Consider the following 23,842-nt stretch of genomic DNA (forward strand, 5'->3'; position numbering starts at 1 on the left):
AGATCCAAGAAGAAATTATGTCCCAGAAAAAACAGCTCACAGTTAAAAAAAAAAAAACTGTACTTTTTTTTTTTTTTTTTTTTTTTTTTTTTTTTTTTTTTTTTTTTTAAAAGTACAGAAATTCAACTTAGCGATTCTATGTGGGAAATGTGATCAGCATGTTCACGCAATCATTATCTGAAAACACCCACGCAGAGCATCGCAAAGTAGCCCAAAGAAATGGATTGCATATTAATACGTTAACTTCCGAAGTCTTCCCAAAACCTCACCTCAATTACTCTCCCCTCACTCTGTATTATAGGTGAACACATTAACTTGTTCGTTCAAAATGGTGTCCCACAAACCTCGCCCTCTTCCAGTTTGTAATAGCCTAAGGCCTGCATTAGCTGCGCCCTCTGTTGGTTGCTGACAAGTATTGAAATCCATCCATTTTCCATAGCGCTTGCTTGTCAGCATTCGCATTGCGGATGAGCTGAAGCCTATCCCAGCTGACTTCGGGCGAGTGGCTGAGTACAGCCTGGACTGGTTGCCAGCCAATCGTAGGGCACACATAGTCAAACCCTTCAAATTCACATTCACACATGTGTACAATTTAGAATTGTAGCATGTTTTTGGAATAAAGACGAAAGCTAGGCTTACCTGAAGAAAAAATAATAATAATAACACACACACAAACACACAAGCACTGGGAGAACATGCAAAGCCACAGTCTGGTTTCGAACCCCCAACCTCAGAACTGGGATGCAAAAGTTGCTAACAACAAGGCCACCATCAACTATGGTTAGAGAGTAAGCAACTGACTATACGGCGATCGCTCAAAATACAGAACATTTGACTCAAATTTCAATAAATCAATATTACATCAATTTCTCATGAATTATAACACCACTTAAACAAAGGGAAACTAATATGCTCTCACGAAAATAATTCTCAACATTTAGGACTAATAAAGACTTTCACCACACGAGGCAGAAAGCTACTCGACAAGAATGTTCGTGAGGCAGGCACATGTAATTTACATACCCAACAAACACAAACAAACAATGGCAAGGGAAAAGGCCAAAGCAGGCATCGATCAGAAGCTCGCAGGAACACACGGTCAAGGATGTGTGCCGAGCGCTGTTTAGATCTCAGGACAGACTGAGCCCTTGGGCTTTATGTGCTTTCTGATTTATTCATGATTGTTATGTAACAAATGGAAGGACCGGGGGAAAGTAAGAGGAATGTCGCTCCCACTTCATTCTTTGAGTGAAGGCCAAATTAATATTACAGACATTAGAGTCCATTCACGAGTTACTGCGGCTTCATTATTAAACATTAAGAAATGCACTCAGTGGAAATTAGTCATCCTATTGAAAAAGGGTAAAGGTGGTTTTTAATTAAAATCTTAAACGTTAAATTCAAAAATGTCATTTTCAGCCACAGCACTTGGTGTGTATTTATTTAATTGATTGCCAGTGCTCAGACTGACTTCAACTTCAAGTCTTGCAATTAAATAATAAAGATTTTTTACTGGCAGCAGAGTCAGACTGAACATTGATTGTCTGTACACCATGGGAACACTTACCAGCCAAAGATGAATTTGGGAATCTCCAAGCTTGGTAATAATGACAGCCACATTCGAGTTTCCACAAATAATACAATACAGAGTGGCCTCGGTTTATTATGACAGTTTTGTTCCTACTACGGAGATGTAACCGAATGTGTGTGCTGAAATTTATCAATAACCTATGCTAACGCAGTTAGAATGACACCTCTTGTACTTCGTGATGACGTAATCTTATGCTGCATCACATAAAGTAAATATTTGTGTAAAAAATATTTCTGGGCCATAAATAAAACAATCCAACCAACAAAAGAATGTACGGTAGTAACTGAGCGTGTCGTCTCGTAACATGGGACGAGGTACTTTAATTTTACATTCATAAGCAAGAAACGTCATAAATCGGGACCCGTCGGAAACCGAGGACCCCAACATGTCGTCTCCAGACACACACTCTCATGCTGGCCCACCTCCCCCGTGCGTCCTCTCTCACCTTGAGGGTGTGATGGGAGTCAAGTCCTTCCCCATGGTCTGGATGACCCGGCGGCCCCACACCCACAAGCCAGCGCAGATGCCCACGCCGCCGTAAAACAGCAGCCAGATGGGAGTGGCGGCGTCTTGCATCACACCACCCTGGTCGTAGATCATCCACAGCGCTACCAACGGTCCGATGGCATTACTGAGGAGGGGGGAGGTTTAGGTTAGTCATTTTGCCGCAGTTTTCACCAATGTAGTTATTCCCAACCACTATGCCGTGGCATATTTGTGTTCAATGAGACATCAGCAGGTGTGTCCTGAGAAATGTATCCAATTTCACTTCATATTGGTCTTAAAATGATTATTTAATACAAATTGTGTATCTTTGTTGATATATCTATGCCAGTGTCATATATTGATAGACAGAACAATTACGTGCTCTTCCACTCAATGGCAGAAGGTACAACTGACCTGTGTAACCACCTGTTACAGTTCATACAACAGAATAATAGCTTTATTTTCAACTAAACAAGGCCCAGATTTCACACAAAGGTAATCTAAGTAAATTGAGACGAGATTATCATTATTTCAGTCTATATACTGTTTGTGACATTTTTGTTTGTTGGTGTGCCACAGGATTTTTCTGTCAAATATGTATAGTCAACCCCCGATTAATTACCCCCCCCCCAAAGATATAGATAGAACAGATAAAAAAACACTCCCAAAAAATAGTTTAACCCCTCACACACGCTTAAAATCAAAATTTAAACTGAGTACAAACTTTTTAAGCACATTGTGAACATATTAGAACAGACACAACAACAACAACAACAAAAACTACTAAGACAAGTGGATGCACCCCCTCCCCCCCAAAAAAAAAAGATCTGTGATGTAGCAGTTCGCACAGCAATATAGCAGGGTGACACTACATGTGCCCTGGCTCTATTTGGTTGGGAAATACTGCACTAGTGATTCATGTAATGGTCACTTGGCATACTCGCATATACAATACTGGCACCTGACGTCGTTGCCTCCGTGGGCGAAGGAGCCAAAACAGGCAGTGAGAATCTGCAGGAAGTGGAAAAGCAGAAACACCTCCGACTTATCCTTCTCCTCGTGATCCTCCTCAGCCAGGTCGTCCAGAGGCACCGGTGCGGACCCCCCTTCTTCCTCGACCCCCTCAAGCTCGGTAGCCAGTTTCATCTCCACGCCGCCCTCCTCCGCCTCGATCTCCGCCTCGGCCACAGCGTTGCAGTAGGACGAGTAGCTGTCGTAGCGTATGCGCTTCTTGGAGTAGGACACGCTGTTACTGCGCCCGCCGCCGCCCTCCCCGACCAGCTTCTCGCTGTCGTCGCGAGACTCCGTGCGCATTAGCGGCTGCACGGGCATCCCGCAGATGGCTGCCGTGTAGCAGGTGTAGCTATTGTTGCGACGCAGCAGACGGTAGTTGTTGTCGGGCTGGCCGGCGCCAGGACGCTCGTTGTCATCCATGCGGCCCAGGTGGATTTTGTGCAGCAGGTCTTTATACAGGCCCGAGTCCTTGTGCACCGTGTGGTACACCTGGCCGTCGCTACGCATGTGACCGTCAAAGCTAAAGCTGCCGTTAGAGACGGGCGACTTGAGGCAGCCGTTGGTCATTGAATGGGTGCGGGCTGCGTAATAAAACAGGAAGTGTGCGACAAGGGAAAATAATTAGTCTATAAAAGAGAATTACAAGATAATCAAATCAGTAGGTCAGTCTGACTAAAACCAGATGTTTAAGGTACTGACAAGTAAACATAAGTCTGACTGAAATTATACCAAATCAGATTTCTACATAATGCCGATAGAAGAGTCTAGCAGAGGTGTGTCAAAGGCAAAGGCCACTTAGACAGTCTTCACTTTAAATTTTATAACATGCTAAACCTAGGCCTAAGGGGAATTTTTTTTTTAATAACTCTGCTAAGTCAACTTAAAAAAAAGGTCGACACAAAGTTTCTGCGTTGAAGCTCTGCCGTGACCTCCCCCCCAAAAAAAGTTCCACCCGGAACAATGTTTGCGCCGCCGGAACTCATGTTTCACACAGACATTTATTGCAGACGGACGAAGTGTTGCGCCAGCATTATTAGGATTCCCACATAGTTACTAGGCAGGACACGCCCTCCTCCAATATTGCCGGCTGCAGGACATGCGCCACTTCAGTATGACTGGCTGCTGTATCCCGGTAAAACACGCCCTTTTGCTTCCAGACGGTAAAAGAAGTAAGTGACTAAAGTGTGCCGGCGTTGATATGTTTCCCACTAACCCTAAACCACCCTAATCTTAACCTTAACCATCCAAATCACCTTAAGCCCCAATCCTAGCCCTAAACATAACCATAACTGACTTCTTTGTTTTTATTTTGTACAAATGTGACATGTTTGGGATGGTCATCTCGTTGCATTCCACTTACCCGCGACGCAGGAGTCAATCATGTTGCAGTTGGGCGTGTCCTGCCTGGAACCTATTTGGGAATCCTAATTATGCATTGGGCCGATGATAAACTTTGTCAAAAACGACAAAGGAGTGTCTGTAAGTGATTTTTAAGACACTGTTAGATGTGTAATGTACAGTACATATAACATGATAAGTGTGAGTGAGCTAAATGGAAGTTAGCGGTTTTTTTTACCTATAATGGTAATCGCTAGCGCACTAATGCTAATCATGATTGCTAACGGTTTATCATTTAGCTGTCTCAAATTCTGCATATAGTTTAAGGATTTAAGTACGTCCCTCATGCATGTTAGTAGTAAAAAAAAATCAAACACATGTTAGTAGTAAAATATATATAGATAGATAGATAGATAGATAGATAGATAGATAGATAGATAGATAAGTAATAGCGGGGGGGGGGAGTTATTATTCAATCACTAACACTAATCGATATGAGAATTGATTCTAAAAAGATTTGCGAGTGACAGCCCAATCTAAAAGGAATCAATCCATTAGTGTAGGTAATGATATGCAAAGCAATTATGTGTTCTATATACAGTAAATTGTACATATTTATAGAAATGGCATGCGATGGTGGTAATCTCATCTAATATAAGACTTGTGAAGGACATGTGGACACCATGTATTTAGTAACACAAAGCAAAGGGTTCGGAACATAAGAGTTTTACCATAAACTCGGCCATTTGGCATGACGGTGCCACCGTTGGTCAGATTGGTGAGTTCGGTGTTGGAGGTGCGCGCATTCCGGTCACTGCTGCCCCCAGTTAGCGGCAGCACAGCCTCATCTGTGCCCTTGGCCCCAGGCAGCTCTTTAAAGACGGGGCTCTCCTCCTCCTCCTCGGGGATCTTGTCCAGGCTCTCGTCGGAGATCCTGGACAAAGCCTGCTCCTTCTTTAGACGGCCTGGAGAAAGAGAGATGACGGACAAGTCAAAGAAAGATGAGCACACTGGAAACACAATAGTAACAGCCCCATAGTGATCTCTTGTGTGAAGTGAAGTGAAAAAAATTCAAGCACTTGGCCTGTCAAATTTGACTGAAACTTTATCACTGCTGGAATAAAACTAGAGTAACCAAAGAGGGACTGGAAAACTATGGAGCGCTATTCCCATTGAAAAAACAGTTCAGCCATCATATGGTTCAAAGCCAACTAATTCCAGTGCAGACTCCCCCAACCACCCTGTCAAGTTCAAAAACAACCCTCAATCCAAACACAACCTCCAGCCATTCACCACCTCATTTTAGGCGGGTGTAGTAATGACCCGATTAACGTCACAGGTAATCCTTACAGTCATCCAGGTCACGATGTGTTTGGATACAGTACTTGGCCTCATGTGCAGGGTTAAAAGCGAGTCCTGAATTCTCTACTAGGAGAAATTCTCACTTGTTCTGCTCTTTAGCTCAATTACAGGTGCATCTCAATAAATTTGAATATTATAGAAAAGTTCATTAATTTCAGTAGCTCAATCACACAAAGTGAAACATATACAGATTAGAAACATAATTTCTATATTAAAAACATTTTGATTGTTTTTATTATGTAATATACACATTTCTTTTGATGTGTGTTACAAATGAAAACCCCATACTTCGGTTTTCATCCGTAAGCTTAATCATCAAAAGTATAAAAAATAAAATCATACTTCACTCTGTGTGTGTGAATCTATATAATAAGAGTTTTACTTTTTGAATCAAACTACTAAAATCAATTTAGTTTTTCACTCTATTCGAATTTATTGAGAGGCAGTAACCCTAATATGAAAGCACTGCATTTAACAATCAAGGTATACAAGCAAAACAACTATTTAGGGGATTTAGCAAGAAGCCATCAGTGGGTGTTGGATACCTACTTGCTATTTTCCTCTTCATCCAGGGACAGACGAAGATCCAGACCAGAGCTGCACACACCAGCGATCCGGCCAAGGTGATGAGAAAGATGGCCCACACCGGCAGCATCTCTAACCCCAGCACTGCAATCGGCCCGCATATGCCACAGTCGAGAGGAAAAAGAACATGGTGTCAATATACGACTATCTCCATCTATCAATATTTTTGTCACACCTACAGTTGGAATTTTGAGCGAGTGAATTACAGTAGCAGCATCGCCTTTTATGACTGACGTGATAATTTGATTGTACATTGGTATCAGACTACACGCAGATCTTACATGGAGCTCCAGTGTACATGATGGAGAAGGTGTTGATCCCAATGGTGGTGGCGTAGAAGAGAGGCAGCGCTCGCAGGCCATTGGGAACAGAATCTTCCTATAGAGATAAAGAACTTGAGGAAACACGACCAACCTAACCGGTGGAGAGAATTTCATTTTCAGGTTGTGAGATTGGGATAACAAACGATGACGTCAAAGCAGCACTGCTCACTTTGGCAAAAAATGTTTGCCCTTGTGATAAGTCTGATACATGACTCTCAACAAGTCAAATATAAACCTTAAATATTAACACTCAAATATTCTCCTTCTGCGATGTGCAAAGACGGCCAAAACACAGACGAGCTCATCCTGAGTTTGACCCGCTGATGCCGTCAGTCTGATTGAGCCGGATCGTCCTGTGAGTCATTCATCCCGAGATTGCGCCGTCGTGACCTTACAATGAGCCGCCACACGTTTTCCTTCCTTGTCTGCCAGAGATTGCCTGTTATGTAACGCGAGATGCGCTGATGTTGCCAAATCAAAGGGATTTTATCAGTGCTGAAGCAAGTTTGTGTGTGCCCTTGTGCACGTGCGTGCCTGTTTTTTTTTTATTTTTTATTTTATTTTATAAATCCAGATACACAGTAACTCTAGCAGTTTAAGTAAGGATCTTAAATCCACACATGTTCCGATTTGATTGACTGCACTTTTACAGCAATAGGTTCTCACCACAGGCAATGTGCGAACCCATTTTAACAGTTAATATGTTGAAATCAGTTTTGTTAAAAGACAATTTCTCATGTTTAACCTGTTGTTTTAACACACTAGAAAGCCTAAATGTATTGCATCAGGGAGTGACCAATTGTTTATGACACTGTCTGTGTAAGTACCATAAGAGTTGTAAACATGACAACCAATCAATCTTTTTTTATTATTATTATTATTTTAATTTTAATATTTTTTTTTGTTTCCTGTAAGCCAGTTCAAATGAAAGTGTTCCTTTAACAGTTAATAATATATTGAGGGATTTTGAATCCTTCTCCCAATTCAAGGGGAGACTTAAGATTTAAGAAGAATAAAGGGATCCATACTAACCCTCTGATGGATTATTTACTTGATTAAGAAATGTGTACCAATTCCAACAACCCACCTTGTTGAGAATGGTATTCCTGATGAGAAGGAAGAGGACTCCAGACATGAGTCCAGATAACAAGGGGGAGATGAACCACGACGACACTGCACACAGAGAGAAGTGATGAGAATAGTAACACACTCAAAAGCACCAATTGTAGTACACACTTTCTATATCACATCAACTTGTATTTGTCTTTGTGTTCAGCCCACGTGACCTCGGGGTCAACTCCTAATGCACGTTCCCCACAGACCACGCTAAGCCACGTGGGGGAGGTAACTCTTGCAACTCTCTCGGTGGATTGTCAGTCGGAGAAAAAAAAAAAACATTCCCCACAGAGAGTTTCACAAAAACTAAGCTAACAACTTCAAGAGGATTTACATTACCTATCTTAACCAGCTGCATCCACTGGACGCCCTTGGTGCCTATGGCGACCATGGAGAAGCCGATAGTGGCGCCCACAATGCAGTGGGTTCCGGAAATGGGCAGTTTGAGGAAGGAGGCGATGAGCTGCCACACTGCCGAGCCTGTAAACAACACACAGATGTTAATCAGATGGTGTATTTAAAGCATTCAAACTAAACGGGGGGTGGGTGGATGCATGTGAATGTGAAAATCTGAGATTCACCCACTTAAGTATTACACCTCACACTGACTAATCTGGGCAAAAGTGAAAAAAATGGAAACATTCTCATACTCATTTGCAAAATTCATCAATTTGGTTGTGGCGCTGATCATGTGAAACAACTTACAGTACAACAGGTGGACCCTTGGCTACAGCTGGTTCCTGAACGGCGACCACATACTGAAAGTTACCTCATGTTCCTTGTGGTATAGTGACCTACCTCGGTCACCTTGGGTCAGAATATCGTTCAAGTTAGGGGTCTTCCAGACAACGTCATGTTTTCCATGAAAACACACAGTTGTATAGATACACTACAGCTCAAACGTTTGGGGGTCGCTTATAAATTTTCTTATTTTTGGAGATTTTTTCTGTTCTTAAGTAATCAGCAGTAGAACATGGGTTGGTTTCACCAAAAACACCGGTTTCTGATCAAAAAGCGAAGAAAATGTGTTTTTTTGTGAAAAGCAACATGCCAAGCAAAGACTCTGATGCTAATATTTTTTGTTTTTGTGAGTGAGCGACACTGACTCACTGCGTGACCCGTGTTGAATGTCAGTGGCTTTTTTACATTCAACATTCCCTCTATGAACTGCGTCATCTTTTCTCACGATCGCGACACGCACTCCGTTTACACCATACATATACTCTACATACTCTGTTTGAGTGTGAGGTGCTTAAACTTGTCCGACTTCCAACATGTTGCCATTTCTCATAATCGATGTAAAAGATGAGATCCACCCTAATCTAATCTAATATTTATCTTCTATTCAAAAGATGTGCTGATTTTTAAACCAAAGCAATGCATGGCGCCTTCTATGGGGATCTGTTAGTCATTACAGCGGTTTATAAACCTGAATTTCACAGAAAAGCTGGGCGAGACACTCTTCCACGCCTACCAGTTGAAAAACATACTTGAGAAATGTATACGTCGGTGGCAGTAAACGGTTAGATTCCAGTTGACTAATGTTAAAACTGTATTTCTAATTCATTTAATGTTACCTAATTGACAAAAAGTGTTTTTTAATGACTCTTCTATGATGACTTTGATTTATAAGTGACCCAAAAAAGTGGAAGTGGTATGTTCAAAACAAATAGGCTGTCAGAGGAATAATTGAAGAAAAGGTTAGATTGAAGACTGCTACATAATATTTGTACTGATTTACCCCCTTTTACCTCAGCTACCCCATTCCAAAATGAATAGGGTTATGTCTGATATGTAAAAGACATATCAACCAGCTAATAGTGTCTTAATATTTGGGTCACCTTAATTAGTTAAATGAAAGAGTGAAAAAAAAATTAGGAACATCTCTCAATATAATGCAACAGTACACTGCTACAAACTACAGCCATAACAATGAACATCTTTTTAAATGGACACCTCTGTGACAGTATCATAACAATGGAACGTTATTGTCTTTGTAAGGGCAGAATATTTGACACAGCACAAGTCAATATTGCGGCCGGTCACTGTAATGCCTGAATGTTTGTATTAGATTGGTTGAGAAATGCTGCACACAGACAAAAAATAAAATAATATCTCTACAGTGCCAGCAAGCAAATTGTGTCTATGGTCTCCATCAGTTTAAGGGTAGTCAAATAATTCATTGTTAAATAGCTGCATGCCTGCTACATCTGTGGTAACTTACCGACCATGGCGCTGACCTCGCCCGCCATAAGCACAGGCACCGTCTCGTTGTACAGGTTGACGTCGATGATGCCTTTGCGGATGGTCTCGCCCACTTTAGCCCCCAGCAGCATAGAGCCCAGCGTCTCAAAGATGGAAGCGAGGATACAGGCCTGCTTCAGCGTGACCACGCCGGAGCCCACCGCCGTGCCAAACGAGTTGGCCACGTCGTTGGCGCCCACCGAAAAGGCCAAGACGAAGGCAATGATGAAGCCAAGAATTACCATCCACAGATACGAATTCAGATCCATTTTGATATGCTTTCACCCGGAAGAAAGAGAATAAAATCTTAAATATTCTAAAAAGGGAAAGAGCTCCGCGCGTGTTCTTGGCTGCTTGCGGAGGAGTTGATAGGCCCGCTCCTTTTCTTCGTCCCCTGGTCAGAAAGAGTTGGAGGGGTGGAGCACAGCTGTTAACTAAGCTTTTGGAGTTGAGTCCAAAGATTAGAGACTAGTGATGCTGAGTGCAGAGAGCATTCCATATTTTAATGTGAGACAGCCTGTCCGCACGTTCTCTCACCTGCAAGAGAAAGGAGAGACGGATTAGCCGAATGAACCGTGACTTACTTTTTAACAGCATCAGACCAGATCTGACAACAAACCCTTGTGACTTTCCAGAAAAGCTAAAAGGGTGGGAATACTGGGGAAGTGTACATTTTAAAGGAATCTGTCTGGGCAATGATGCAAATGACTGTCTTGACATGGCCGCTCTCTGCTATGGCTCAGAATTATCCATAAATAAGTTCTGGAACCACACCAAAATTGTTTTTTTTCCTTGGCACTGATGCTAACAACTTTAAGAGGTGTCCAAGAAGGTCCACTTCTATTACAGACCACTTAAGTACTGTAGAACAGTGTTTCCCAACCTTTATTGAGCCAAGGCACATACTTTATATCTAAATATTGATGACCCCATCTCAATTTACCCACTAATGAAATGATGGAAAGCTGCACTCGCAGGGGCCATGATTTTTTCTGCAGTATGAATGGCAACAGATTGATAAACGGATTTATTGTACCGTCTGCCGTCTAGTGGAAGAACATTTCATTTTTCTGCCTGTCAATAAACATTGCTGGCATACATAGATGAACAAACATTACTTCTTCATTACTTGTGGTAAATGAATAATGGTTTTCGGAATAAATGTTCTGAACTCCTGTTTTAATTCCAATGTCATATTGAGCGTAATACTGCCGACTGGAGGAGTTAGTGGATGTAACTCAACTTCCCATAGCTGATGTCAGGTTGTTCTTTGAACCAGTGGTTCTCAACTGGTCTGGCTTCAGGAACCAGTATCACTCCTTATCAAGAAGCAGCGACCCAAATCAAGAAAAGTTTTCTCCAATTTGAAAACATGTTGCAGTTTGAAGCTGAGACATATTACGAAATATCACCGTGTGCCAGTAGCCACGAAAGGTTTAATGATAAGTACAAACCAAACAAAAGGTTACCACCGTACTAACTATTTTTCATTTATGCTTTATATTCACAGCCTCAAAGTAGGGTTGGGAATCGTTTGAATTTGAGCGATTCCGGTTCCGATTCCGGTTCCTTAGTTTGATTCCGGTTCCAAACGATTCTCGATTCAGATTCTTTTAGGGGGCTGGGTCAAAAAGTTTGCAAGGTTTAAATAAAGGGTGTCCAAATTATGAACTTCCACTTTCTTAGCAGCCCGCAGCCTAGACTAAAATGAACATTTGACTCGAGGTTCTTTATAATCAATATCAAACCTATGGACTAAAAGGCAAAAGTGTGTGGAACTAACCCAATTGACTTAATATTCATTAATGAATGTTTCAGAATCAGAATCATCTTTATTTGCCAAGTATGCCCAAAACACACAAGGAATTTGTCTCCGGTAGTTGGAGCCGCTCTAGTACAACAGACAGTCAATTTACAGAACACTTTGGAGACATAAAGACATTGACAAAAAACAATTGTGCAAAAAGATGCAGAGTCCTCTAGCACTTAGAACAGTTCGAATGACTAATACTGTTTCAGCTAAAAGTTAAATATAGCATTGTTAGAGTAGTTATTTAAACTGTTTTAACTATTTTATTTCACTCACCCAGTTGACTGAGCATTGACTTCACTGACAGCACTGTTATAATAGTTATTTTAAAATAGTTATTTCAACAATGCTATATAGCTGCCCCTGTATTCTGTTTCGTCAAATGGTTTATATGTGGAAGTTTTAATTTGACTTTAATATAATCTGTGTCTAATCTGTGTTGCACTGAGGTGACTGGTGATTCATTTTAACAAAGTTAAGACCCACTTTTGTACGCCGCCCCCACTGCCGTTGGGCACAAGCCCGTCATCGTGCCCGTTCTTCTTCGTTGGTTTACGCCGCTTATTCGTTGCTTTTCGTCAGTTCTTCTTCACGGCTGGAGGACTAGGCATCGAAACTGGTAGAACCGGTACGTTAGTCCCAGTTCCAATCGGTTCTCGATGCCCAACCTTCACTCGAAGTGTTTTTCAAACAAATATGTAATGTATTTATGCATTTATTATTGCGCTACCATTGGTTAGTAATGGACTAAGGTAAATTAAGACTTGCGTTAAAATCCGGGTTTGTCGCCACGGCAGGAATGGAACTCCATCACATACCAAGCACCCACCCCCCCTCCGATTTTGTACTTCATTTTGCTTCACCAATGAATTTTACACTATTTTTTTCAATTAGAATGTAATGATAGAGAGGCTGACAATGATACTGAATCTGATGTAAAATTAGAAACAAACATAATACTGCTTTAATGAGCCGAATGCACCATTGCCTTCTACGGTTGTGTCAATTGCTCACAGGGAGTGTTCCATGTAAACAAGTCGATAAGCTCAGCATGAGCTGTGCTCATTGCGAGTGGGGGTGCAAGCAGTAACCCTCTTCCTCACAGGAGAGCTCCATCTGGAAATACTGAGGTCACACACTATTCTTTATCCCCAATTGGACCACAGCACAGACATAAAAGCTAAAGTGGCTTTGATTGGGAAACCACACTGGATCAGTATGTGCCATCTTGATGGATGCACAGGATTATTTAATTCCTCAGTTAAATTCAAATCTGAAGCGTTTAATTTTCCCTGCTGCAGTGAGGGTTGTAAAGAGTGCTTGGGGTTTGCTGTCAAATGTCTAAAAAGGCTGTAAATTTAACTGACAAAGTAAACTATTATTACCTTTCCCACAGAGACAGACCAGCAAAAATAATCTGTCTCCAGACTGGGCTATAAGATGCTGTAAATGACAATCCTGTCCGTCAAAATGATTGCTACTAAACCACATCGAGTTAATAATTTACAGCCAGGTGATGTAGCTCCCTTGAGAAGGTTTCAACACTTCCTGTTAAATTATGATGAAAGACAGAATGCTGTTATTCCCAACGGGCAAGAAATACCAGACTTATACAACATTTCTATCTTTATTGGATCATGCCGACCTGTGCATCCTGACTACTCCTGACTACTCGTACATCACTGCTCTTTGTGTTTCCTGCCTCCATGTATCCAAAGCTCCTGGGGCACATTTCTTCTCGTCGATCTATTTGACCTTGTTTTCCATGCTAGCAGCTGTCCTGCAGCTACACACGCTTACAGTATTTCAACTACATTTATAGTCATGTGATACCAAACACTGAGTCGGATGGAAATTGTATTAGACTGGTTAGAGCGTCTGCCTCACAGTTCTGAGAACCGGGGTTCAATCCCCGGCCTCGCCTGTGTGGAGTTTGCATGTTCTCCCCGTGCCTGTGTGGGTTTTCTCCAGGCACTCCGATTTCTTCCCACATCCCAAAAACATGCATGGTAGGTTAATCGATAACTCTAAATTGCCTGTAGGTGTGAATGCGAGTGCGAATGGTTGTTTGTTTGTATGTGCCCTGCGATTGGCTGGCAACCAGTTCAGGGTGTATCCCGCCTCCTGCCCGATGATAGCTGGGATAGGCTCCAGCATGTTCGCGACCCTAGTGAGGAGAAGCGGCTCAAAAAATGGATGGATGGATGTAGTACATTTTTGAATTGAACTTCTGAATTAAATTAAGTCTTCCAGGATATACACATTTATGAGGGGATTTGTTGTTTGACCTTCGGCATATTCAAAGAAACCTAAGCAGACTCAAGGTCAAGTACAATGACTGCTTGATAAGAGATTGGAAACTCATGCAGGTGTTTGAATACAATATATATATTTTTTTAAATGAATAAAATCTTATGAATGCCCTTCTTTTATCAAGCAGGGACCTTATATAGAGAGTCTAGTCATAAAAAGCTTGTAAAATATTGTCAACCCTGGCAAAAAAAACAACAACAAAAACAGAAAAGGACATTCAGAGAATTTGTTTAAGAATGCAATGTGGGAGTTCAAGTGGCGTTGAAGCAGAAAATAAAATATCATGAAGCAACTCAAATATGAAATAGAAAACTTTGTCAGGTAAATTATAACAATATGCACTCACTGGCCAAAACATAAGGCACAAATGTACAATAGAAGGAGAATTAGCGGTATAGAAAATGGATGTTGCATCAACAAATCTGGTAGTATTTAAACAGCTTTCCGTACGATGCAGTACAGTTGTACACCACTGCTCACTACAACCACAATAAGAAACATCTTGTTACCGTAAATTAGTATCTCTCCAACAGTGTCAGTCAACACCAAACATTATTATCCTGTACGACATTCCTGCACGACCACTGTCCGAGGTGCTGATGCTGACAAAATCCATGTTTACACAACACAAACTTCTGTATTTGGGTGCGGCAGCTGTTCAAAAAGGCAAAGCTGATTATCCCGCAATCATTGGCGGCTGCCTAGTGTCGCTTCGATGTTCGCTATGCATAATTTTGTACTGTAGGTGCAGAGTTCATAGTCAGTTGGTGATAATTGACTTCTCTGTGTTTGTATGTTTGTGAGCCAATGTTTTCACATTGCAGGTGATAAGAAGTATGAGCCAAATATGCTGGTGGTGTGTTGATGAGCTGCTGTCCTGATGAGCTGCTGTCCTGTCCTGAAAACATGAATAAAGAGCACTTGAAAGTGACAACAAGCTCTTGAGAATTATTTTTGGCACAGCCAGTTTCGTTCTGGAGGTCAAACAAGGAGATACAGGCACATAAATACACCCGTCCGAACATGATTTAAGCTATCTGTTCATCCACTTTATACAGAAGCAGTGATGGAAAAAGGCTCAGACTTGGGAAAATTAAGTTGCAACTCTGCCTCATCACTGTTGCCTCTGACAGCCAGTCGGGAGCTGCCAATCGCTCCTTGTTCCCTCCATTACACTGTACAACAAGACTTTAAGGCTTGCAATGGACTTAATTTGCTCAGTATGTGCGTAGCTTTACAAAAAATAATGTCCTGACTCCAGACTAGCTTGTTAAGCTAAAACGTCAGCCTCTGGAAGCACGCGCCGAGCAAACAATGCAATCCCTCCTCTCACTGTTTGTAGCACAATGCTCATTAATCTGCCCGAGATGCCACTGCAGCACCGCCACTACAGCTGGCGCAAAACACCGTGTCACGAGCTCGGGCCTGCATTGACGCGCGGCAGCACCGTCCACTCCGGCCCCGCCTCCCCTCGTTCATCTGTGGCTGAACGCTGAAAGGACCAGAAGCGTAAGTCGCATGCAGCACAGGATAATGACACACGGCCTTATTGTGATACACCTGACATCCAAGGACACTGCAACAGATGGCTTACTGAGTTGTGACAGAGATGTGATGAAAAGAGAGCGAGGGAGAGAAATCCGGAAAGTCAACTCCACTCACCTTCACGTGTCCCCACATCTCTAAGAAAGTAATGTGGGTGAAGACAATACAGCAGCGTTTGGAGGGAAAAGAGCCACGGGGGGTGGACGTAGTGGTTGACGGGGGATAAGCTCGAAAGACAAAACCCTAAAGGAGGCAGAGTGTGAGGCTGACAGGAAAGAAGATGAGGAGAGAGAGAAGCTGATGACAGGAGCAGTGAAAGGAGGCAGGATAGAGCAGGAGAGTCAGAGTGAGACTTCAGCAGGTTGTGGCGTTGTTGCAGGAGTGGCCGAGCAACAGAAAGCGAGAGAGAGAGAGAGAGAGAGAGAGAGAGAGAGAGAGAGAGAGAGAGAGAGAGAGAGAGAGAGAGAGAGAGAGACAGAGACAGAGAGACAGAGAGAAAGAAAATCAGAACCGAAGCGAGTCTAGACAGCCTTTCCAAAGGATAATATTCACGTTGAGAACACACGTTGGCCAATGAGTGGCTGTTGGTGTGCAGAGAGGGTGGACGGGAGAGAAGGAGGTAGCCAATGACGGCGGAGTAGTGTAAACATGCCAGGTGATTGTCTGTGTAGATTGCGAGAAGTGTTTGCTGGATGAAGGACACTGAAAAGAACAGCTTTTCATTCTAAAAATAATAGCGCAGATCTCTGAGGATAGCAACGTTGTGGATCAGTTCAATTCTACAATTGTACTGAGTATGGGTACTTTGTGTGTGTAGACCTGGTTGTTCATAAATTCCATCTTGAAGCAGTGGAGGTAAATCTGAGGGCAGTACTTGGCTGCCACCTGCAGAGGTACTGTTGTTTCACTCAACTAGTTCCCATTCAGAAGAAGAAAAACATCTGCGATGGGAAGCCCCAAAACTATCCATCCATCCATTTTCTGTACCGCTTTTCCTCACTAGGGTCGCGGGGGGGATGGGGCCTATCCCAGCTATCTTTGGGCGAGAGGCAGGGTACACCCTGAACTGGTCGCCAGTTCATATAAACATCAACACACTCAAACACACTCAAATTCACACGTACGGGAAATTTAGAGTCCTACCACGCATATTTCTTTGAGAGGAAACCGGAGTACCCGGAGAAAAACCATGGAGGCATGGGGAGAGCATGCAAACTCCACACAGATGGGGCCAGGATTTGAACCCCAGTCCTCAGAACTGTGAGGCAGATGTGCTAACCTGTCGGCGACCGTACCGCCAAAACTTAACAATGCTAAATTATTCATCTTCTTAAATCGCCCTTCCATTCTGTATGCCACCATTTTGTTATTAGCATTCATACATTATTCAGCTATAAATGAAGGAAACTGTTGAAAAGGGTAGTTAAAAGTTAAACAAAACTGAATCTGCCCCTATGACCAGAATGTAATGGAGTCTTCTTCTTCAGTTTAGTGGGGCTGAAACGATTAATTGAATAATTTGAATAATTTATAATTATTATATATATATATATATATATATATATATATATATATATATATATATATATATATATATATAAAATATATTTTTTAAAATAATTAAATAATAATAATTGCAAAAAAAAATCTGCAAAATATCTGTTTTGAAGATTCGCAATGATAATTTCTCAAGACGCATAAATCATACTGTAGACACACGCACCACTCTGTGTAAAAATTAGTTGGCAAGATTCCGGCGAGCCATGAAGAAAGTCCAAAGTTTGGGATCATTTCACATTTAAAGAAAGTGCAATTTGTCCAGAGCAAAGCAGAACTAGCTAACGTATCACAACAGCACACATCTATGAATGCCAACACATGGTATTAAATGTTAGGTTATTTAATAAAGTCTACCAGTGCTAGTTAGAAGGTATTGTGATGATCCCGCAATTACTCAAGAATAGACACAGCTATCAGTGCACTTTCAATCACTTTGTTGAACAAAACAAACACGTAACAAGCACATTGATAAACGCGCTGGTACGGACACAACTGACGCCCAGGTACACAACAGTATGCGGACTGGCTAACAGTTAGCCAGTTAACAGCCAGCCGCTAACCTGAGCTCACAACAGCCAATTCTACACTCTCATTCGCTGACTGCCACATCAGTCACCAGTCCAGGCCCCACCGTATAAAGCCACACGCACACAAAGTCACAGATATAATAGTGTGAAACTTGAGGCTGGTGACTCCAAATGGACAACAATACTGTTCAATAATTCTAAATCAATTTTAATCCAATTACTACATAATTGGTAGGATAATTTCCATCCATCCATTTTCCATACCGCTTATCCTCACAAGGGTTCCAGGACTGCTGGAGCCTATCCCAGCTATCTTCGGGCGAGAGGAAGGGTCAGTAGAAAAAATATTCAATAGCTGCAGCCATACGGTTGAGTATTTTTTCTGTAATTATGCCAACAAACGGTCATTAAAACATAAGCTCCTTGGAGGAAGTAATGATGCTGATGTTGCACCATGTGGTGACATTGTCTTGGTTACACAGCCTCATTGCACACGATCACACACACCATCTCTGCCACAATTGTTCCTTTCACTCACACATTGAGAACAGTGTGCCTCTATGTCGCTTGTTTCGTCGACCTGGCAAGCCCTGAGTTACAGCAGGGTCGTCATTCTCCAGACAAAAAGCAGAGTCTGGTTTGCTAATGCTTAACAATAATGTGAGAGGAATACTTCACTCCCTCTGCGAGAGTCCGCCATGGTTAACTAACCTGTCAGAGGTGTTTTTCCCCTCCAATCCACAACTCTGTAGTATTTTACAATTTATGACAGATATGAATCCATCTAATCGAATGATTTATGCCTTGCTGATTCTTTCCCAACTTCCACACAAACGTCGCCCCAATTCAACCATGTAACCAAACCCAAATGTTACTTACATACATGACAGAAGCAAAGGTATTTGTAGGTCCAGTCTCCGCTTGCTTCTCTCAGCCTTCTAAACGGACATTGATTTGTCTGAGAGTTGTTAGCCGGTGCTCCCGTGGCTGCTCTCCCTCTCGGTGCCCCAACTGGCCCTGCCTGCTCGAAAGCCTTTCTGCGTCAGCTGCACCTGCTGACTCTGACTCTGTGCTCCGCAGCGGGAGGGCGCTGTCGCCTATGAGCCAAGTGTACGCACATGGACACACACACACACACATACACGCTGTGCTGTGTTATGATCAGTCAGGCTCCATGTGCAGGAGGAGGAGGAGGAGGGGTGGTGTTCAAGAATGACAACAACACCATGCATGACTGCAATAAGCATGTCTGTTTCAACACCACCTCCAAAGTCTCCACACAAACATACACTCTGCCTCTCACTTGGTCTCACCGCAGCCGCTTGACTTCTCCCAAACACTTTATTGACTACTCCTGTTTCTTTCTCTGTAGAGCAGACATTTTGCGCCTGGTAGAGTGCTAACATAAACCTTCTGATGTAACCAAACACAGGGATGCAATTGACCTCGTTGTGAACAACAACCTGCTGTAATATGCAAAGGTTGATATAAATACTGTTCACCGTTGTATATGTGATATAATGTTAATGTGGACTTTGGCAATTAATGTGATGGATACTATAATGGCGCAATGTGCTGTACATGCAAATACAGCCCTATGGGGGGCACAAGCCAGTGAAAACGCAAATGCAGAAGGTTGCGTCAGGAAGGGCATCCGGCTTACAATTTTGCAAAACAAATATGAGCGAGAAATGGAGGAGGGGTTATTTTGAAGGAAGAGTTAGCTAAGAATGTCTTGGAGGTGAAAAGAGTATCAGATCGGGTGATGAGGCTGAAACTTGAAATTGATGGTGATATGTATAGTGTTATTAGTAGCTATGCCCCACAGGTAGGATGTGGACTAGATACATTCTGGAAGGAGCTAGACGAAGTAGTTTTGAGCATCCCAGACAGTGAGAGTGTCGTGATTTGTGCAGCTTGTAACGGACATGTTGGTGAAGGAAACAGGGGTGATGAAGAAGTGATGGGTATGTTTGGCATCCAGGAAAGGAACTTGGAGGGACAGATAGTGGTAGACTTTGCAAAAAGGATGGAAATGGCCGTAGTGAATACTTTCTCCCAGAAAACAGAGTGTAACCTACAAGAGTGGAGGAAGAAGCACGCAGGTGGATTACATCTTGTGCAGACGATGTCATCTGAAGGAGGTTACTGACTGTAAGGTAGTGGTAGAGGAGAGTGTGGCTAGGATGGTGGTGTGTAAGATGACTGGTGGTGGGGAGGAAGATTAAGAAGACAAAGGCAGAGCAGAGAACCATGTGCTGGAAGCTAAGAAAGGAAGAGTGTTGTGTGGCTTTTCGAGAAGAGGTGAGACAGCCTCTCGGTGAATAGGAGGAGCTTCCAGAGGTCTGGACCACTACAGCCAAGGTGATTAGAGAGACAGGCAGGAGAGTACTTGGTGTATCTTCTGGTAGAAAAGGGGAGAAGGAGACTTGGTGGTGGAACCTCAAAGTACAGGAAATCATACAAGAGGTTAGCAAAGAAGAAGTGGGACACTGAAAGGACTGAGGAGAGGCGAAATGAATACATGGAGATGGCAAAGGCCAAACGAGGCATATGATGACATGTATGCCAGGTTTGACAATAAAGAAGGAGAAAAGGATCGATACAGGTTGGCCAGACAGAGGGCTAGAGATGGGAAGGAAGTGCGGCAGGTTAGGGTGATTAAGGATAGAGATTGAAATATGTTGACTGGTGCCAGCAGTGTGCTGGATAGATGGAAAGAATACTTTGATGAGTTGATGAACGAGGAAAATGAGAGAGAAGGAAGAGTAGAAGAGGCAAGTGTGGTGGACCAGGAAGTGGCAATGATTAGTAAGGGGGGAGTTAGAAAGGTACTAAAGAGGATGAAAATTGGAAACGCAGTTGGCCCTGATGACATTCCTGTGGAGGTATAGAAGCATCTAGGAGAGGTGGCTGTGGAGTTTTTGACCAGCTTGTTCACTATAAATTCTAGTGGGTGAGAAGATGCCTGAGGAATGTATGAAAAGTGTGCTGGTGCCCATTTTTAAGACCAAGGGTGATGTGCAGAGCTGTTGGAACTATAGAGGAATAAAGTTGATGAGCCACACAATGAAGCTATGGGAAGGGGTAGTGGAGGCTAGACTCAGGACAGAAGTGAGTATTTGCGAGCAACAGTATGGTTTAATGCCTAGAAGGAGTGCCACAGATGCATTATTTGGCTTGAGGGTGTTGATGGAGAAGTACAGAGAAGGTCAGAAGGAGCTACATTGTGTCTTTGTAGCTCTAGAGAAAGCCTATGACAGAACTGTGGTACTGCATGAGGAAGTCTGGAGTGGCAGAGAAGTATGTTAGAATAATACAGAACATGAGGGCAGCAGAACAGTGGTGAGGTGTGATGAAGGTATAACAGAGGACTTTAAGGTGGCGGTAGGACTGCGGTAGGACTGCATCAGGAATCAGCCCTGAGCCCCTTCCTGTTTGCAGTGGTGATGGACAGGCTGACAGATGAGGTTAGACTGGAACCTCCGTGCACCATGATGTTCGCAGATTACATTGTGATCTGCAGTGAAAGCAGGTGGGGGAATAGTTAGAAAGAAAGGGAGGCATGCACTGGAAAGGAGAGGAATGAAGATTCGCCGAAGTAAAACAGAATATATGTGCATGAATGAGAGGGGTGGAGGGGGGAGAGTGAGGCTAAAGGGAGAAAGAGATAGCAAGGGTGGAGGACTTTAAATACTTGGTGTCAACAGTCCAGAGCAATGGTGATTGTGGTCAGGAAATGAAGAAACGGGTCCAAGCAGGTTGGAACGGGTGGAAGAAGGTGTCAGGTGTGTTGTGTGACAGAAGAGCCTCTGCTATATGAAGGGCAAAGTTTATAAGATAGTGGTGAGGCCAGCCATGATGTACCGATTAGAGACAGTGGCATTGAAGAGAGTCTCTAGGAGTGACCAGGTTGGTTGGATATGATTAGAAATGAGTTCAACAGAGGGACAGCCAAAGTTAGATGTTTTGGAGAGAAAGTTAAAGAGTAGACTTCGATGGTTTGGACACATCCAGAGGAGAGAGAGATGAGGATCGAGCTGCCAGGCAAGAGAGATCAAGGAAGACCAAAGAGGAGGTTGATGGATGGAGTGAGGGAAGACATGAGTGCAGTTGGTGTTAGAGGAGGATGCAGGAGATAGGCTTAATGGAAAAGGATGACATCCATTTTTCACCATTTTTGCAGCTCAATGCACCATCTCAGTCAGCTGTAAAATGTGTTCATCGTTATGGCCATTTTCATCCTTGTTAGTTTCATTTACAAACTGTTTTCCATCTTTATGGAGGTGAAATGCTCTTGACTACCTGTCCTATTAAGCCTATTAATGAAAACATGAGACAGGCATGCTATGTAACAGATTAAATTTTAGTTTGGCTAATGGCAAGATAACAAACCATTATCTCACTGTCACCTTGTGATCACTCTGCAGCTAAACCCCTAATTTTAAAATGGAATCTAAACTTCTAACTTTGATAGAAACCTACATTACATGCCCTTTTTCCAGCCTTTTTAGATTTTATATGCAAAATGACAGCATTGTCGTGAATGTCTATTTCAAGAAAAAGTCTTTGCGTTGCATCAGTTACAAACACAAACCGAAAACAAACAGAAAAAGTTTGGAGTGATTACAACCGGCTATAGTGTCACGCTCCAAACAATGGACCAATGCCGGCAGCCTTAGCAACAAACAGGAGCGCCAGCCACGTTACAACAGCAAACAATAACTCTGCTCCACAGTGCTGACTAAGTAATGTTAAAATAGTGTTTTAAGGTCAGCTCTCTTTGGTTTCACTCACCCACTCCAAAATGGCAAAGTGACTTCTCACTTTCGACTTTTTTTAAGTAACACCGCTGTCCTGACACTGTGTGTATGTGTTTGTTTGTTTGAGAGGGGGTTTCAAAGAGCATCCAAATAAGACCCTGACAAACGTGCAGTAGGAACCTTTAAGGTGGAACACAAAATGTTGTGGAACGAGACGTCGTCCATCTGTTTGGATTTAGAATTTATTTCCTATTGGAAATAATGGGAAGGGAAAAAAATCGTTGGGTCAAACTGTCACCATCATAAAACCTTTACTAGCTGTACAGGCAATGTTTAAATACTACATTTTTCCTTGAATATTTGGTTCGGCTTTGGGTCCGAATTGTGAAACTAGTGCATCTTTTGACTTCCACTGTAAAATCATGCTGTGCACTACAAACCATCAGCGTAGACACACATTCATAAAAACACAGGCCCGTCGAGTATTCCTATCCTCTGAGAACAAAGCTGGCTCAGGTATTGACCAACACTGCAGGGCAGGCCCGATTCTTTTCATAAAGACAACTGGCACAATTTCTACCTACCAATAATTGAGCCTTCTTACAAAAAGGTGGGTATCCAGTTTTCATCTTGTTCTCTCTCCTACTTCCATGTTCCTGCATGTCAGAGGCATCTTACCCTGAAAGGTCTTTTCTGCTTCCCACTCCTCTGTCCCGACAGTCCAGTAGCACTTCTCTTCCAAGAATCGGCGGCGGTACAAACTGGAAAGCTTCACGCCTTCTCCCCCCGTCCTCCTTGCTACCCCCTCATGAGTAGGTTGTGTGTGCACCAGAGAAATGTTAATCTGGCTCTGGCCTCATAAATACAGCAGCACCAGGAAGTTCAACATACCGACCTGGTTTTCCAGAGCCAAGACTGGTAATCTAGGACCGGCTAGGCTCTGTATCAACATGTGTTACTGGGGCCAAGTGGCCTGTAGAGAGAGTGAAGACGGGCATGGTAGATGAGGTGCAACATTGAATAATGACATTTCATAGCAATGCTCGCTTGTGAGTTAAGTGTATCCCCTCCAGTCAGTTTCTCTGTCCACAAATCCACACATAACTGTCAAATGACTTCTTCATGAGAAGGGTCTCCTAAATTTCTTTAACAAATGTTAACTTATGGCTGTCATGTTACATAACCCTGGCACCAGAAAAGTGATCCACGTAAAAAGAGAGTCTCGCTTTAAAAAGACCACCATATTGACACTGTTGACTACGAAA

General features: G+C 42.7%; 1 protein-coding gene across 9 annotated transcripts in view; it reads right to left on the reverse strand.

The window, feature by feature from the left end:
• slc20a2 (solute carrier family 20 member 2) overlaps positions 1-23,842 on the reverse strand; it is a 59,596-nt gene that overhangs the window by 15,673 nt on the left and 20,081 nt on the right. For 5 of the 9 annotated variants that reach the window (XR_009768277.1, XM_061672099.1, XM_061672098.1 and 2 more), the window contains exons 2-9: positions 10,040-10,596; positions 8,155-8,295; positions 7,787-7,872; positions 6,658-6,754; positions 6,341-6,460; positions 5,161-5,394; positions 3,039-3,672; positions 2,037-2,222 (exon numbers count right to left, since the gene is read on the reverse strand). Coding sequence is in view for 8 of the 9 variants with exons in the window: in XM_061672099.1 (XP_061528083.1) it covers positions 2,037-2,222; positions 3,039-3,672; positions 5,161-5,394; positions 6,341-6,460; positions 6,658-6,754; positions 7,787-7,872; positions 8,155-8,295; positions 10,040-10,328 (1,787 nt within the window). In the remaining variant the exon portion in view is untranslated. Of the gene's footprint in view, positions 1-2,036; positions 2,223-3,038; positions 3,673-5,160; positions 5,395-6,340; positions 6,461-6,657; positions 6,755-7,786; positions 7,873-8,154; positions 8,296-10,039; positions 10,597-15,844; positions 16,224-18,693; positions 18,856-23,255; positions 23,347-23,842 lie in introns of those variants that run through there. The other 4 variants (XM_061672103.1, XM_061672102.1, XM_061672100.1 and 1 more) reach the window with 4 other exon arrangements.

Source organism: Phycodurus eques, chromosome 3 (genome assembly GCF_024500275.1).
Source record: "Phycodurus eques isolate BA_2022a chromosome 3, UOR_Pequ_1.1, whole genome shotgun sequence".
In the NCBI taxonomy this organism is placed as follows: Eukaryota; Metazoa; Chordata; class Actinopteri; order Syngnathiformes; family Syngnathidae; genus Phycodurus; species Phycodurus eques.